Source organism: Ictidomys tridecemlineatus, chromosome 12 (genome assembly GCF_052094955.1).
Source record: "Ictidomys tridecemlineatus isolate mIctTri1 chromosome 12, mIctTri1.hap1, whole genome shotgun sequence".
NCBI lineage: Eukaryota > Metazoa > Chordata > Mammalia > Rodentia > Sciuridae > Ictidomys > Ictidomys tridecemlineatus.
Window position 1 is genome coordinate 108,406,515 of NC_135488.1, and position 15,729 is coordinate 108,422,243.

The 15,729-nt window shown below is 47.3% G+C and overlaps 1 protein-coding gene across 1 annotated transcript in view; it reads right to left on the bottom strand.

Moving 5' to 3' along the window:
* Vsnl1 (visinin like 1) overlaps positions 1–15,729 on the bottom strand; it is a 103,666-nt gene that overhangs the window by 9,826 nt on the left and 78,111 nt on the right. Inside the window, exon 3 of the mRNA XM_005322624.4 lies at positions 167–382. Coding sequence (XP_005322681.1) covers positions 167–382 — 216 coding nt within the window. The remainder of the gene's footprint in view (positions 1–166; positions 383–15,729) is intronic.

Consider the following 15,729-nt stretch of genomic DNA (forward strand, 5'->3'; position numbering starts at 1 on the left):
GTGCTGCAGTGGGGAACAGAAGCAGGGGAAGTGAAGGCCTGGTATGTGACCGCGTGGCTCCAGGCAGGGAAGAAGAGAAGCCACCTAAGCACAGGCCCTAGGAAGCTGTTTGGGGGACCGTTCTCGGGTGCCAGCTGCCCCGGGCACAGTCCCATCTGAAGCCCACCTCGATTATCTCCAGCATTTCCACCCGGGTGATCTTGCCGTCGCCGTCCAGGTCGTACATGTTGAAGGCCCAGTTGAGCTTCTGCTCGAAGCTGCCCCTGGAGGTGATGGACAGGGCGCAGATGAACTCCCGGAAGTCGATGGTGCCGTCCCCGTTCTTGTCAAAGGTTCGGAAGGCATGCTGCGCGAACTTGGAGGCATCTCCATAAGGGAAGAACTGCAAAGCAGAACACACAGGTCAGAGGTCAGCAGGGGAGGGAAGTGAAGGTCTTTGGTCTTGGCCCAGAGAGAGCCAAGGGCCAGCGGATGCCGGGGCAGGGCCTGCTCCCGTTCCGGTGCTTCTGGGAGGGTGGGAGGCAGAAGGGAGGCCTTCTCTCCTCGCGTCCTCAAGCACAGGTTCCAGCCCTTTCCTTCAGGTGAGGCTGGGGACATGTGACTTGGGGGTTGATGGGGCCGGGAATCGGTCAATAAGCACCCGGTGCTAGTGCTCCTCCTATGTGGCCCCTCTGGTCACTCTCCTCCAGGGGCAACTGCGGCAGGTAGCAGCCTGGCAGGGTGGTGCCTAAACTTCTCCCCAGGGGGCTGGAGGGAGGCTGCTGGACATGGTTTCTCCCCCTCCACCTCCAGAGCCCAACCCAAACTCGCCTCCTCCCTCAGTGAGTTCTGGTTTCTGACTTCTTTTTACAGGGAATTTTCTTTTGCAGAACAGACATTTAAAACCCATTAAAAATAGAACATGACTGGGCTTATTTTCGAGAGACATAAAGAGGTTTCTTCACAGAGCCAGCCGTCATGGAGGGTGTGTGGGCGACAGAAAATGGACAGGCAGAGAAAAAGGAGGCAGAGACCCAGAGGAGACCAGACCTCAGAGAGTCAGTCTGGGCTGGCCTGGGTCTCTTTGGACAGGAGCCTAGGCCACCACACACAGCAGGGGGTTCTGACCTCCAACAGGAGGACATACCTCAAAGCCAAAAACAAAAGCAAACTATGTGCTATTCAAAGTGGAGAGGCCAGGAATGTGGTTCTGTTTCTGGGCGAATAAAACCAGTAACTACAGGGGCTACAGCAATACTGAGGTGGCTCGCCGGTGTTCTTATTTCTTTCTAAGTCATGTTACTGGCTAAGGGGACCTGCTGGCCAGCTGTCTCTGTGTCCCTATGGCTGTCATCCTTTAGGGGCATGGGTACATATTTCTCCTTGAACATCTCTGCATTGTGCTCAGTGTAGCTTCACCCTCCTCCTACACCCCAAAGCACATTGGAAGGGGAACAATCCCCCAGAAATCAATATGCCTTTCCACATAAGGATTCAGCACACGAGGTCCTGAGAGGAGACAAGTATTCCAGGGGCCGGAGAGGCTTGTAGAGTTGGGTTTGGGCAGCACTTTAGAGCACCGGTTTCAGTTCCTATTACAGTACAGAGCATTACCCCAACCTTTAATGCCTGTAGGTGATAGCAATCATTGTATTATCTCAGAAAATAAAAATTTGAGGACTGTTATGGTTTAGATAAGTGTTCCCCAAAAGCTAATGTGTAAGACAGTGCAAGAAGGTTAGGAGGTGAAATTGGGTTATGAGAGCTTTAACCCAATCCGTGAATTAATCCCCTGGTAAGGATTAACTGAGTGATAACTGTAGGCAGGTGGAGAGCAGGGGAGGAGGGGAGGAGGGGAGGAGGATGTGCCTTTGGGGTATATATTTTGTCCTTGTTGAGCAGAGAGCTCGCTCTGCTTCCTGGTGTGATGTCTTGGGCAGCTTCCCTGCATCACACTCTGCACCACATCCTTCCACCATGATGTTCTTATTTCCTTGCCTCGGACGGTGAGGAATGGTGTCAGCCCTCTGTAGACAGAGACCTCCAAAACCGTGAGCCTTCAAGGAAACTTTTCCTCCTAAAAGTTGTTCCAGTTAGGTCCCTTTGTCACAGTTATTTAAAAAAGCTAACTAAAACAAGGGCCACTTCTCTTTTCATCACATGTATCTTTCTGTGACTGCGAAAGACAGTGTTGTCCTCTGTTTCCTCATTGTCTGCACATCTTCCTTCCGTTCCTGCTATCCTTCATTGGTCATTATTCACCAAAATTCACTGAGGCCTTTTCCACCTCAGGCCCTTGTCATAGGAGCTGGGGATGCAGAGACCAATACCTCAAAGTCCCTTGCTCTGGGACCACACAGTTAATGGGGGACTCAACTTGAAGTTGGCCATGGTCATGTTGTCTGCTAAAGAGCTGGAATACGGGAGTGGGCAAAGCATCCCTAAAGCTCAGAAAATGAGCAGCGGTTCAAGGAGGGGGCCCCCAGTGGGAAAAGTTTTCCTTCCTCTTTGACCAGCTCAGCACAGTTCCCACGCGTTTCCCAGTGGGCCTTAGGGTATGGAGCTGAGGACAGGCTGGCGAATGCTCAGTTTGAAACTGAACAGTTTTGAACTTAAAATATTCAAATTAAGCAAGTTTGCTCTTCACACACCTTGTGCGTGAGCGGCCTTCCTCCCTTTCTGGGTGGGTGCGGTTTGCTAATGTGTTCATCTGCCTTATGGTCAGGGGCCGGGGTACAGCTGGTTCCTGAGATCTGCACTCGGGGAGCAGAGTGGGGGGAGTCACTGGCAGATTCCGAGTCCCCCGCATGCAGTTTCCCTGACCGATGTGCAGGGACGTGGGAGCAGTGGGCATTTTTCTTCATTACTGTCGGTTCCTGGCATGGGATGCGTCCACTTTCTTCTCATAGCATACTTTTAAGTTAAGGGATCTTTGACAGCTTTATCTCAAAATAGCTGGGTACCTTAAGTCAGTATATTAAAAATTAATTTAAACCTGGAAATCCTTCAGAGAAAAATCAATCACGAATTTTGAGCTATAAAAGTTACATGCGGCTTGCAGAAGGTCTATTTACTGACTTCAGCAGCCACATGTTTCCTTGGGCAGAACCAAGTGTGCTCAGGGGCCCTCAAATATCTAGAAGGGTCATTTCTTTGGAAAACTCATCCTACACTGTTCTGAATGCTTTGAGTTTTTCTAATCAGAAAATACTCCTTTTTTGATGAAATAATCTAACTCTGAATTTATCATCATGGAAAAATAAAGCCACAGTTCCTTTAAACTCTCTAGAAATAAATCAGGATCTTGAACCTATACTCATTTCTTTTGGAGGACAACAGAGACTTGAGAAGGACATGTGTTTTTCACAAACTGTTGCTCAAAATTTGTTTTGTTTTGTAAATCCTATGTATTTTACTTCAACTCCCATTTCAATGTTGATATGGAAGTAATGTTGGGTGGCAGTAATAACTACAAACTAATGAATAATAATAGATAAAGCATGTTGAGGCTGAAAAAAATTGCATCTATTTATTTATGCAGAATTTATAAGGACTCTTTATCTTTTTTAGTTCTTATAACAAAACCTGACGTTGCAAATTCTATTTGGTAGATGAGAAAGAGCCTTTGAAAGATGAAGGTTCCAGGTGTCTGTGGCAGAGACAGGATTTGAATGCAGATTTGTCTGACCACCTCGGCTACACCTTGAAATTTGTCTTGATCAAGTAGCTAAGGAAACAAACCTAAATCCACATTTTAAGAAGCATTATATAACTCTTGGCCTTCTATTGCCTCTAAAGCTTGAAATTCTCTGCTGTATTTATCTTCACCTGCTGGCAGCATCCTGTAGTGCAGGGAATTTACTAAAATGCTACCAAGGGATAGTTTGAATGACTCATTTAGTCTTTAACTCAGCAAATATTTATTGAGCAGCTACTATGTGTCAATAGCTATATTAGCAGATAAAAATAAAAATAGAAAGAAGATAGAGCATTAAGGATGAATAGTGGGGGAAATACATATTAATTAAACCACCACATAAATCAGTATAAAATCCCCGTATGATACGTTGTAAGCATATAGACTCACAAATAAAAGTATCTGAGATGATATGATGAGGTTGACACTTAAAAAAAAAAAACTTAGTATGTCACCCTCCCCTCCCCTACAAGCAGGTGGCTGACAGTTCATGGCTTTTCATCATAGCTTAGAATTTAAGGGTCAGGAATTTTCAGGACCACAGAGATCTTCCCTGTTCCACACCCCTCCCCTGAAGGACCAATGGATCAGTGGGCAGGAGAGGAGCCCTCGGGAGACAACAGGCTTCTTTGCATGATTAACCAGCTTCACTGCAAAAGCCTATAGAAGTGGGCCATCCCTGTGTCCCTTTCTGTCCAGCAGTACAAGACATGGCTATGGCGAATGTGAGTCCTGTCCACAGAAAGGCTGTGTGATGGCTGAACAAGAAGTGGATTCAAAACACGGGGCACCTTCCTCTGCAGCCCGCCCCAGCCCCCCTCTGTGCCTTCTCACAGCTGGCATTTCTCTGGTAGTTGGACTTGATTCGTTTCCCCTGAGACCCACCCCCTCTCCCACGGTCACGGGTGCCCTCCTGCCTCAACACGGTGGGGAACGTGGCTCTCCCAGCAGCTCCCCAGCCTGACCTGGGGAGGGGGCCGTCTGTGCAAGCCAAGCCTTGAGCCGGACCTGTCCCCGCCCCCTGTGATGGCGGATGTGCTGGGCCAGGAGCAGCAAGGCGACTGTAGAGGACAGTCTCTCTCCAGGGCTCTGCCCTCGGCCCCTCCTGGCAGAGGCTGGGCAGCCCTCAGGCCTCTGAATACATTCTGCCCATCAGTTGGCCAGAAGTAAAGCTCACGATGAGACCAAACATCGAGGACCCCGGGCTGCTCTGCCACCAGTCATGGAGAAGCATGTCTCAATCCCTCCTCAGACTCAGCTGCTGTTAGAACTCTGCTACCAGTCAGTTCTGAACTGTTCTCTAATCTTGATGCCTGTGAACCCACACAGCCAGGTCCCCAAGCTGGGGTCTTCTGTATCGCACCCCTGGGTATGGTTGCTCCAGCTCTGAGGTCACTTCCTTCACCTGCTGGGGTCAACAGGGCTTCCAGCCCCCCAGATGGCCTGGGCTTGGACCCCCCCTCAGGTCCTGCCCCGACACAGGAGTGATCATCCCCTGAGTGACTGAGGCAGGCCCGGGCAGGTCCTCTTCACAGACTGACTCAGCTGACTCTTCAGAAGGTCAGGACTTGGAGGAGGACCATTATCCCAAGTATCTTTCCGTCCTTCCACGAAGGCTTGGGTGAGACCAAGCCCAGCACTGGTTTGTCAAAGCCCTGGCTCTTCCAGCCTCACTGCCCACAACTGAAGTCCCTTCCCCCTTCTGCCACCCGCCTGAAGATAGGGCCCTGGACTCTGGGTCCTGACCTCCCTTGGCCACACTGCAACTCTGAGGGGACCTGGAGGGGTCTGTGGCTCCCACAGTCCATCTGCTCTTTGCTTTCGGCCTGTGTGGCTTGCCCACCTCCTGCAAATGACTTGCAACTCCTCACCCGAGGGCTGAGGCTCTCAACGTGGGGTCCAGTCTCTTGAGCAGCCTTCCTGCGCCCTGGGAAGCATGTGGTTGGTGATGGGTCTCAGTGCTCAGGGGCTGGGCTGCTGATGGCATGGTGGCATGGTATCCTTTAGGGTTAACTTGGTGTTTGGCTGTGGCCTCCAACTCTTTGTGCCCATGGGGCCTAGCCCAGGACAGGCCCTGTTGCCTTGGCAGCTTTCCTGCCCCACTAACATATACACACGTCTCATCTCCTAGCTCTGCTCTCTGGCCCTCCCAACCATCCTCCACACAACTCTAGAGAGAACAAGGTTACTTCCAGCCGCCAAGACCCTCTGGTCTTGCCTCCATCTCTGGGTCCAGCTCCTAGTCCACTCTGCAGCTGTCTCCTGGGCTTTTTTCACTCTGGGCCCCTGACTCTGCTCGCTGGCCGCAGGCATGCCTTGGGGGCTTTGTCAGGCTTCTGCAGGTGTCTAAAATGCTCCTTTAAGAAAACATTATTTATTTATTTAAATTAGGTAAGTATGACAGCAAAATGCATTTTGATTCATTGTACTCTATTGTAGAACAACTTTTTATTTCTCTGGTTGTATACAATGTAGCATCATACCATATGTGCAGTCCTACATGTATCTAGGGTAATGAGGTCCATCTCATTCCACCTTCTTTCCTAACCCTGTGCCCCCTCCCCTTCTCTCCTCCCCTTTGCCCAATCACAGTTCCTCCATTTCCCCCACCCCACCCCCGACACACCATTATGGATCAGCATCCACTTATCAGAGAGAACATTCAGCCTTTGGTTTTTTGGGATTGGCTTAGTTTGCTTAGCATGATATTCTCCAACTCCATCCATTTACCTGCAAATGCCATAATTTTATTCTCTTTTAATGCTGAATAATATTCCATTGTGTATATATACTACAGTTTCTTTATCCGTTCATCTATTGATGGGCATCTAAGGTTGGTTCCACAGGTTAGCTATTATGAATTGAGCTGCTATAAATATATGTGGCCGTGATACTGTAGTATGCTGATTTTAAGTCCTTTGGGTATAGACGGAGGAGTGGGATAGCTGGGTCAAATGGTGGTTTTATTCCAAGTTTTCTGAGGAATCTCCATACAGCTTTCCAGATTAGTTACACCAATTTGCAGCCCCACCAGCAGTGTATGAGTGTACCTCTTCCCCCACATCCTCACCAAAACTTATTGTTGCTTGTATTCTTAATAGGTGCCATTCTGACTGGAGTGAGATGAAATCTTTGAGTAGTTTTGATTTTCATTTCTATTACTAGAGATGTTGAACATTTTTTCATATATTTGTTGATCGAATGTATATTTTCTGTGAAGTGTCTGTTCAGCTCCTTAGCCTATTTATTGATTGGTTGATTGTTTTTTGGTGTTAAGTTTTTTGAGTTCTTTATATATCCTGGATATTAGTGCTCTCTCTGACGTGTGTGTGGCAAAAATTTGCTCCCAAAAAGTAGGCTCTCTCTTCACCTCATTGATTGTTTCTTTTGTTGAGAAGGAACTTTTTAGTTTGAATCCATCCCACTTATTAATTCTTGATTTTATTTCTTGTGTCCTAGGAGTCTTGTTGAGGAAGTCGGGGCCTAATTCGATGTAATGAGGATTTGGGCCTATTTTTCTTCTATTAGGCTCAGGGTCTCTGGTCTAATGCTAGGTCCTTGATCCACTTTGAGTTGAGTATTTTCCATGCTGAGAGATTAGGCTTTGGTGAAATGCTCCTTTTCTGCCCTTGGCTCAGTTAACCCCATTCCTTCTTCAGACCTCACTTCAGTCTTCCTTTTTTCAGGAAAGCCGTCTCTGAGCCTAGGTCAGCCCCACTTATTGCATGTTAATTACTGGGTCCCCTCTTGGTGACACTTATCACAGTTGCTCACAGGTGCTGGCTCATGCTTTTCTCCCATTTGGCTGGAAGCCAGGGAATGGTTTGCATTTGTCACCATAATAATCCCTGGTTCTGGTACAGGGCTAGGCACACAGTAGGTACTCAGTAAATGTCTGTCGGATGAACAAGTGACTCAGCAGCAGGTGTTTTTCAGGCCCCTGGAGCCAGCGGCAAATGGCCAGCCACAGGGTTGAAATGAGTGGTGAAGCTTCCTTACGCCAGCTGTGCTAAAGAAGGCTCGCCATTTGGCCTTCAGACTATTCTCGTTACTACTTGAGCTGATGATTCACGAGGGGTGAATCATCCCAGAGCAGCACATGCACTCGGTCACGTGCATGGGAAGAGGAGAGAGACAGTTCCCCTTAATTAGAAATGGTGAGTCCAAAAACAGTTTCCTGCCAAAGTGTTCATTCAACAGATCCTCGAAAAAGCCCAGGTGGTGCCAGGCTGTATGCTGAGCTCTGTGTGGGCTGGAGGAGGATGAGGAGAAGCCTTAAGCATAGAAACTGGGCCTGGTCCCTGCCCTCCAGCAATGCAAAGCATCGGGGTGGATGCAGCCCAGATGGGAGCTACTTCCCCTCGTGGGCTCCCTGGGAGGATGTCAAGAACAGATCCTACCCCAGCCCCATGGGCCGCCCAGGTCCTGAGTGGCTTCTTAGAGCTGCCCCTCCACTGCACTGCTGGGTAACAGGATGTGTTTTCCACTGCACCTCGGTCTTTATCACAAGGCAAATACTATTAGCTCATGGCTTGCACAGTTGCATCTATCATTTGAGAAGAATAGTTGTCTTAGACTAAATTTCTAGAAAAGGAGCTTTTGCCTCTTGGGTAGGCAATTTTCATTTATGTCCTAGACCAGGTCTATGTGCATGCATAAGCTGTATACTGTAGGTGGTTTATAAATGCTTATCGGACCAGGATGGATACCAGAAACAACTTGTGAAGGAAAAGATGCTGGACTAAGAGACAGGGTGTCTGGGTGTGGCTAAGGTCAAGCCATCTTCTTTCTGAGGACTTCATTTGCCTCGATGTAAAACGAGGGAGACACCCTGCACAAAACTCAACTCAAAGCGGATCAAAGACTTGAGCACTAGAACAGAGACCCTGCACCTAATAGAAAAAAAGTAGGCTCAAATCTTCACCATGTTGGTCTAGGATATGACCTCCTTATCAAGACTCCTAAAGTGCAAGAAGTCAAGTCAAGGATCAGTAAATGGGATGGATTCAAATTTAAAAAACTTCTTCTCAGCAAAAGAAACAATCAATAATGTGAGAAGAAAGCCCACAGATTGGGAGAAAATCTTTACCACATGCACTTCCGATAAAGCATTAATCTCTAAGATATATAAAGAACTCAAAAAACTTAACACCAAAAAAATAAACAACTCAATCAATAAATGGGCTAAGGAACTGAACAGACACTTCACAGAAGAAATACAATTGATCAACAAATACAATTTACATAAATGCAAATCAAAACTACTCTAAGATTTCATCTCACTCCTGTTTGAATGGCAATCATCAACAATACTGGCAACTATAAATGTCGGTGAGGATGTAGGGGGAAAGGCATTCTCATACATTGCTGGTGGGACTGCAAATTGGTGCGATCACTATGGAAAGCAGTATGGAGATTCCTTAAAAAATTTGGAATGGAACCACCATTTGACCCAGCTATTCCACTCCTCGGTTTATACCCAAAGGACTTAAAATCAGTGTACTACAGTAATGCAGCCATGTCAATGTTTATAGCAGCTCAAGTCACAAGAGCTAAACTATGGAACCAACCCAGGTGTTTTCAATAGATGAATGGATAAAGAAAATTGGTATATATATTCAATGGTATATCAGTCAGCTTTAAAGAAGAACACAATTATGGCATTTGCCAGTAAGTGGATGGAGTTGGAGACTATCATGCTAAGCAAAATAAGCAATCTCACAAAACCAAAGGCCAAATGTTTTCTCTAAAATACAGATGCTAATTCACAATAAAGGGGGTGGGGCACTAGAGAAGAGTAGAGTTATCTTAGATTAAGTAGAGGGAAGTGAAGGGAGGGGAGGGGAGGGGTTGGGGGGATAGGAAGGAGAATAGAACAGAACAGACATTATTACCTTATGTATGTATGTGACGGCATGGCCAATGTGATTCTACAACATGTACACTCAGAAAAATGAGAGATTCTATACCATCTATGTATGATATATCAAAGTGCATAAATGCATTCTACTGTCATGTATAACTAATTAAAACAAATAAAAAAGTTAAAAAATAAAATGGGAGAGAATTCAGATAAGCTTTGACCTTCCTTACCTTTTTCTGATCCTGGAAGTAAAACAAACAAACAAATACTGGAGAATAAAGAAAATAATTAATTTGACAAATGGGATGGTACTTTCATGGTTTTGGATTTGTCATTAACCAAAGTGCCTATCCCTGCTGTCCCTTGTATCTCATGCCCTCATTATAGGATCGAATTTTGAAGGTGAATATCTCTTTAGGTATCCCTATGCCTATGTCTAGGGTGTTTTTACCTACGTCTATATCTTATCTCCATACACACTCCTAAATTCCAGTCTATTCTCTCTCTCTCTTTCTGTCTCCATCCCTGTCTTTCTGAAAGTGTCACAGGATTGTCGGTTATACAGACTTGAAAGTCAAATGAACTCTCGTTACTTCTGTCCAATGCACAATTTGCACTACAGATTGTGTCAGTGGCATCTTGATTTGAGGAAGGAGATTCCTCCTGTACTTCTCTTGATGAACAGTCTACCAACTTGTGGTTGGTTCCCATCTATCACCAAACTAGGAGGTCAATAGTACATCACGCTCTGGAAACTGCCAAGCATTTTCATTTAGAGCTATTCTGCTAGATTAGAAAGAAGACTGTTTTATTAAGTTTAAAGTGAATGGAGTTTTGAAACTAGGCAAGAGTTAAGGGTCTTTGGAGGTGCTGGTGGAGGTGTGGCCTGTTGGGGAAAGGTGTTCTCGTCCATTGCTCAAAGTGGGTGGAACAACAAATTCACAACTACTTCTGAAACTGTTTATTTCATTCGCCTTCCTCACCAAGAATGAAGTGGTCTCTTCAAGGTCAATTCCCATTCCATCCTACACCCCGGTCATTTCACAGTGTCACAGTGACCATAATGAAACTGCTCAGCCTGGTTGCATCTCAGAATCCTATTAAAATTGCCCTAGGCCAGTGGGCCTGGGATCCCAGGGAGACAGAGCTATTACAACAAAATTGGTGTCAGCAATCACAGCCCGAGGTAGGGAGCTTCCAGCTGCAGAAGCTCAACATGTTTGTGAGAAACGAACAACTTTCGGGCAACTGTCTAAGAAGGTGTGCCCTCCATTCCCTGGAAGGGAGGAGTCTTCCTGCCAACTCCAACATGTTCCCCATATTTATCTCTTCCTCCATTACTGCCCTGACTTTGACTTCTGCCCAAATTATACAAACTCCACAAAGTCCCATCTCTGCCATCAGAGGCCTAAGACAAGAGCCGGTTACAGATGAAGAGCAAAGAGGACACACCATGCAGAAGGTGAAGGAGGGTGGTACGCCTGGGGTCTGCGATTGACGTCAGTTCTACAGTTTACTAGACATAGGACCTTGGGCAAAGGGTTTTAACCTTTCCAAAGCCTTAGATTCTTCATAGGAATACAGGAGTGAGGTTGGGGAGGATTGGCTACTGGGCTTTCTGGGCCTAAATGCAGAGTACATTGGAACCAAATCATAATGACTGGGATTAGCTACCAGTTCTTCCTCTGGAGAAGAGCTGGGTAATGAGGGGTAGTGGGCTCCCTTCTCTAGATGGACTGACTAATAATGTTGTGAGGATAAATGTGTGTGATGAGTCCTGCCCAGTGCTTGGCTCAGAATAGGTGTTCAGCAAATCAAAGATGCTATTATTATCATCATTATTTTAGTCCAGGCAAGGCTGTACTCTGTATATGTGCCAAAAAGTGAGGAATATTAAAACATACATACAGAGGAGATAATGTTCTTTCATTCTTTTATGGAAAAAATATATTGAATGAACAGTCAGTAATTATCATCCTGTGTGTACCTATGTGCCAGGTACTGGCTAAGTGCTGAGAGGGATGCAGTAAAGCACAAATGTGGCTCAAGATCTCCCTGTAGTTAGGGAAGCAGAGTCAGAGTCTCAGGCAAAGTTATTAGCAGCAAAGGCCATCCAAGGAGAGCACAGACAGCCAATGATGGCATGGGGTTTCCTGGTGGAATGCATCAAATGCATCCTGGTGCATCTAAACCTTCCTTTTAGTACCTTCAAACCCATAGAGAGCCAGGTCTACCAGAGTCTGAATGTGCTTAGAATCAGTAATTTAGTTGAGGTAAGAGATTGCACAACATGAGAAATTCTGAGGGATTAAAGGGCTCTCTCCTCTGCAGAGCAGCTGGGGCAATGTTCCTTCACTCCATGAACCCCAGAGGTTCTCCCAACTCCTATAATTCTAAATCAGCTGTTTTCAACATCATCTTTGACAAAAGGCACTGATTTAATTAAACGTTATTACACTTTCCAAGTGTCAGGCACTGGTTAAGGCACATTACCAATACTTAATCACGTAATTTAATCCTCTGTCAACCTTGTGGGGTTGGTGACATGGCTATTCCCATTACATGGATAAGAAAACAGAGGCACCAGAATATTGTCACTTGCCCACGATCATGTAAGTATTAGTAGGAGAATTTGAACTCAGGCAGTTTGGCCCTGGGTCTAGACGTTCCGTGTCTCTCTAACTAATACAGAAACTCAGAGGTCATAAAGTGCAAGATCTCCATTGTCCTGTAGTGAACCATCTGCAGGCACTCCAGCAAGAAAGAGGCTGCCAAGATGCAGAGCAGGAGGTGCAGCAGCTCTTCCAAAGCTTGGAGAGGCAGGTTGCTGAAAGATTGCTTAGGGCTTGGGTCCCTGGCCAGTGCCCAGGGTTCTTGACTTAATGCTCGGTGTGATTTAAGCAGTGGGTCGAGGAGGGAGTTGTGGGACCACATCTGGGAAAGGGTTGCATCAATCTCAGGACTCAGAAAAGGTCATTTTTCCTGTGGTTAGAGTATCCATCACAAGCCTGTGCCAGACACTGACTGCGATTGACCATAGTGGGAACAATGTAAACCGGACACCGGGCACTGTGGACACCATGCCCTGCTCTCACCCGTGTGCAGAGCTGGGTGGCTCAAGCCTCAGTGGGCAGGCACCTCTCCTGGGTGTCTTAGGAAGATGCAAATTCTCATTCAGTAGGCTTGAGAGGGGCTCAGGGATGAGGCACTCCTCAAGATGGGACCTGGAGCTGCCTCTTTCTGACCACACTCCACGTAGAAGAGCATACTCCAGGCTTTTGGGATTTGAAGGAGGAAGCCACGTTGGCTGAGAGACCCAGGAGGTATCCTGGAGGGGGCGGCACTTGATGGGTCCTAGAGGCGGCAGGAAGAAGGCAGACACTGTGCTGTGTGTGAGCTGGGGTGCAGCATGCAGTGCAGGAGGTGCTAGAACCAAAGCCCAGGGGAGCGCAGCTGGGGAGCAGGGGCAGGAGGATGGAGATTGGGCTGGGCTGGGCAGAGGAGCCTCATCCCTCCTCATTGATGCATTAAAGGTGGTGGCAGCCCTGGTGCCTCTCGGGAAGTTCTCCACTTGCACTTCCATATTTATCTCTCTGAAGTCTGCAGGGAAATCTCGGGGCTCCCCTCCACAGGCTCAGGGATAGGGAGCTCCCAGGCCTTCCCCGAGGGGAGGGCAGGGCAAGAGGAGCTGGGAATGGTCAGCCTGTTCCAGGGGCAGGGGTGGAGTGGGGCCAGGTAAAGGTGGGCAAGACACTTGGAGGGCCAGATTAATTCCTCCTCTCAGTGCCCTGTTTCTTGGTCTATGAATCAGGAGATGGAACAAAATGGCTTACGGGTCCTCATTCCAGGTACGGCTTTCTGCGATCCATCCATAAAGAAAGATGAAAGTTTTATGGTCACTAAAATACCCTCGAAATGCAAGGCTTATTAGGAATACCTTTGCGAGATGCCCTTCCCCCCTCCCTCCCCGCCAAAAAAGATATTTTGAGACACAAATTCAAGTCAATTTCCTAATAGCCATGTTAAGAAGGTAAACAAATACAAATGAAATTGATTTTAATAATGTACTTGTTTTAACCCACTATATTCAAAATACACCACGACTGCATCATTTCCATATGGAATCAATATTAACGTTATTAATGAGGGGTTTTACCTATTTTTGGACCTGAGTTTTTGAAATACGTGTGTATATCATATGCAGGGAACATCTCAATTCCTTCCAGCCACATTCCAAGTGCTCAGGAGCTTCCCATGGCTCACGGCTTTGGTTCTGAACCCCACAGTTCCCAGGGCTAACAATGCCAAAGGATGCGTTTTAATTATGGGTACTGTACCATCAAAACGTCAAGAACAAGGTCACAGCCTAGGCTTCTGCTGATCCGGGAAGCAGGGGTTCTGTTGAGCAGGAAAGCCGCGAGCCTCTGAGATCAGGCTGCAGCCCTCAGGCCCGAGCAGAGGTTTTTTCTTCCTGCCCTGGTGTCCAGAGTCTCTCAGGCCACGCAGAGGCCAGGAAGGCTGGGCCTTCTGCTCACGTGTGGCGCTCTCTGGGATCCACGTTGCCCTCCTAATCCAGTTGCCTGATACTTTTGTAGCTTGGTGGCACCCAAAATCTGGCTAATACTTCCTGATCCCAGGCACGGTCACCAGGGGGTGCTATGGTAACCCCGCTGGCTTTACATCATATTCCTGACACTTCGCCTTAGGGAGGAGCTCTCTGGCAAATCCTGACCACTCAGACAGATCAGTATCTTTCCCCTTCTCCGTGAAGCAGTAGGAGAGGCAGATTATCTAGGGGAATGAGTGAGGGCTACAGAGGACCACGTCAGTCAGTCTGAAGTGTGACCTTGAGCAGAGCACTCTGCTTCCGAGCCTCAGTTTCCATGGGACTGCAAAGACCCACCCAGGGTGGCTGGACAGTGGATGCAAAAACTCGTGTGAAGCCTTTTGTATGATGCCGAGCACACAGAAGATGCTCAAAAGTAGACAAGTAAATGAAAATTAAAAAGCAGCTCTTTTCCCTTCCTCTCCCCTCGGCATGTGGACGTCTGTAGTATAGCCCACTTTGCAATTTGTCTCTTCTATAATGACTGAGTATCTTTATCCCAGAGAAGTGTAATTGGCCACACATTGATTGACACCCATGTGCTAGACATAATTTTAAGTCCTTTTATCTGTTTTAACATAATCCTATCAACAGACCTTTGAGATAGGGCTCATAGATGAGGAAATTTCAGCTCAGAGAGATGAAGTAACTTTCTCAAGGGCACACAGTAAACAACAAAGCTGAGATGTGAATTTAGGAAATGCAACTGGAGAATCTTGCCTGGTGCTGTAGGTCTCCTAGGGGAGAGGGCTTCTGACCTTAAATTCTGAAAACAAGAACTGAAAACCAGGATGAGACATTTGAGGATGGCCGTAAGGATGACTTGAACCTGGCTCTTTCCAAGGTGAATCCCATATTTACAATTTTTTGCATTTTGCCAGCCACCTATTATCAGCCATCCCTGCAGTATTCCTGCTGCCCATGGATTTCTGTAGGGATTCTATTTTCTGGAGCATCACTCCTAGGAGGCCTCTGCTATTCCTGGCTCAACCCCAGCATCCTGACACTTTGGTCCCTGTGGTTTTGGATGGGATGGGCTTCACAGTCCTGCCCTTCAGCCACAGATCTTCTGTGTGACCCTTTCCTTCCCATGGGAGCCCTGTGACTATAGCAGCCAGAGAGGTATTTAATTCCCTGCTCTGCCCAATGGCTTGTTGCTAAGCAGCTAGCAAAGCTGAGATGTGTAGAAGGAAACCCTCATGGTGGCAGAAACAAACCCCCTGTGCCCGGAGGTGGGTGTGCGTGCATGTGCATATGTGTGTGCGTGTGCGTGTGCATGGAGCTGGAGGCTGAGCATCTCCCACTTGGACCCAACTGCCAGCCAGTGTCTGTCCACAGGGCAGAGCCAAGCAGCAGCAGTGACTTCCTTAGCAGCAGGACCGTGGGCAGAAGAGGGGAGCCCTGCTGGCTTCCAGGGGATCTGCAAGCCACACTATATGACTCTGGTAGCGAGGTAACCATGTTCTATCGGGATGGTGTCTATGCTCCCAGAAGAACAAAAACATACAAATACACCACAATCCTGGAGCCCCTCCTCTCCCGACTCCTACCCGAGGGTCTCTCATCCTGGAGAAGAAACGAAGG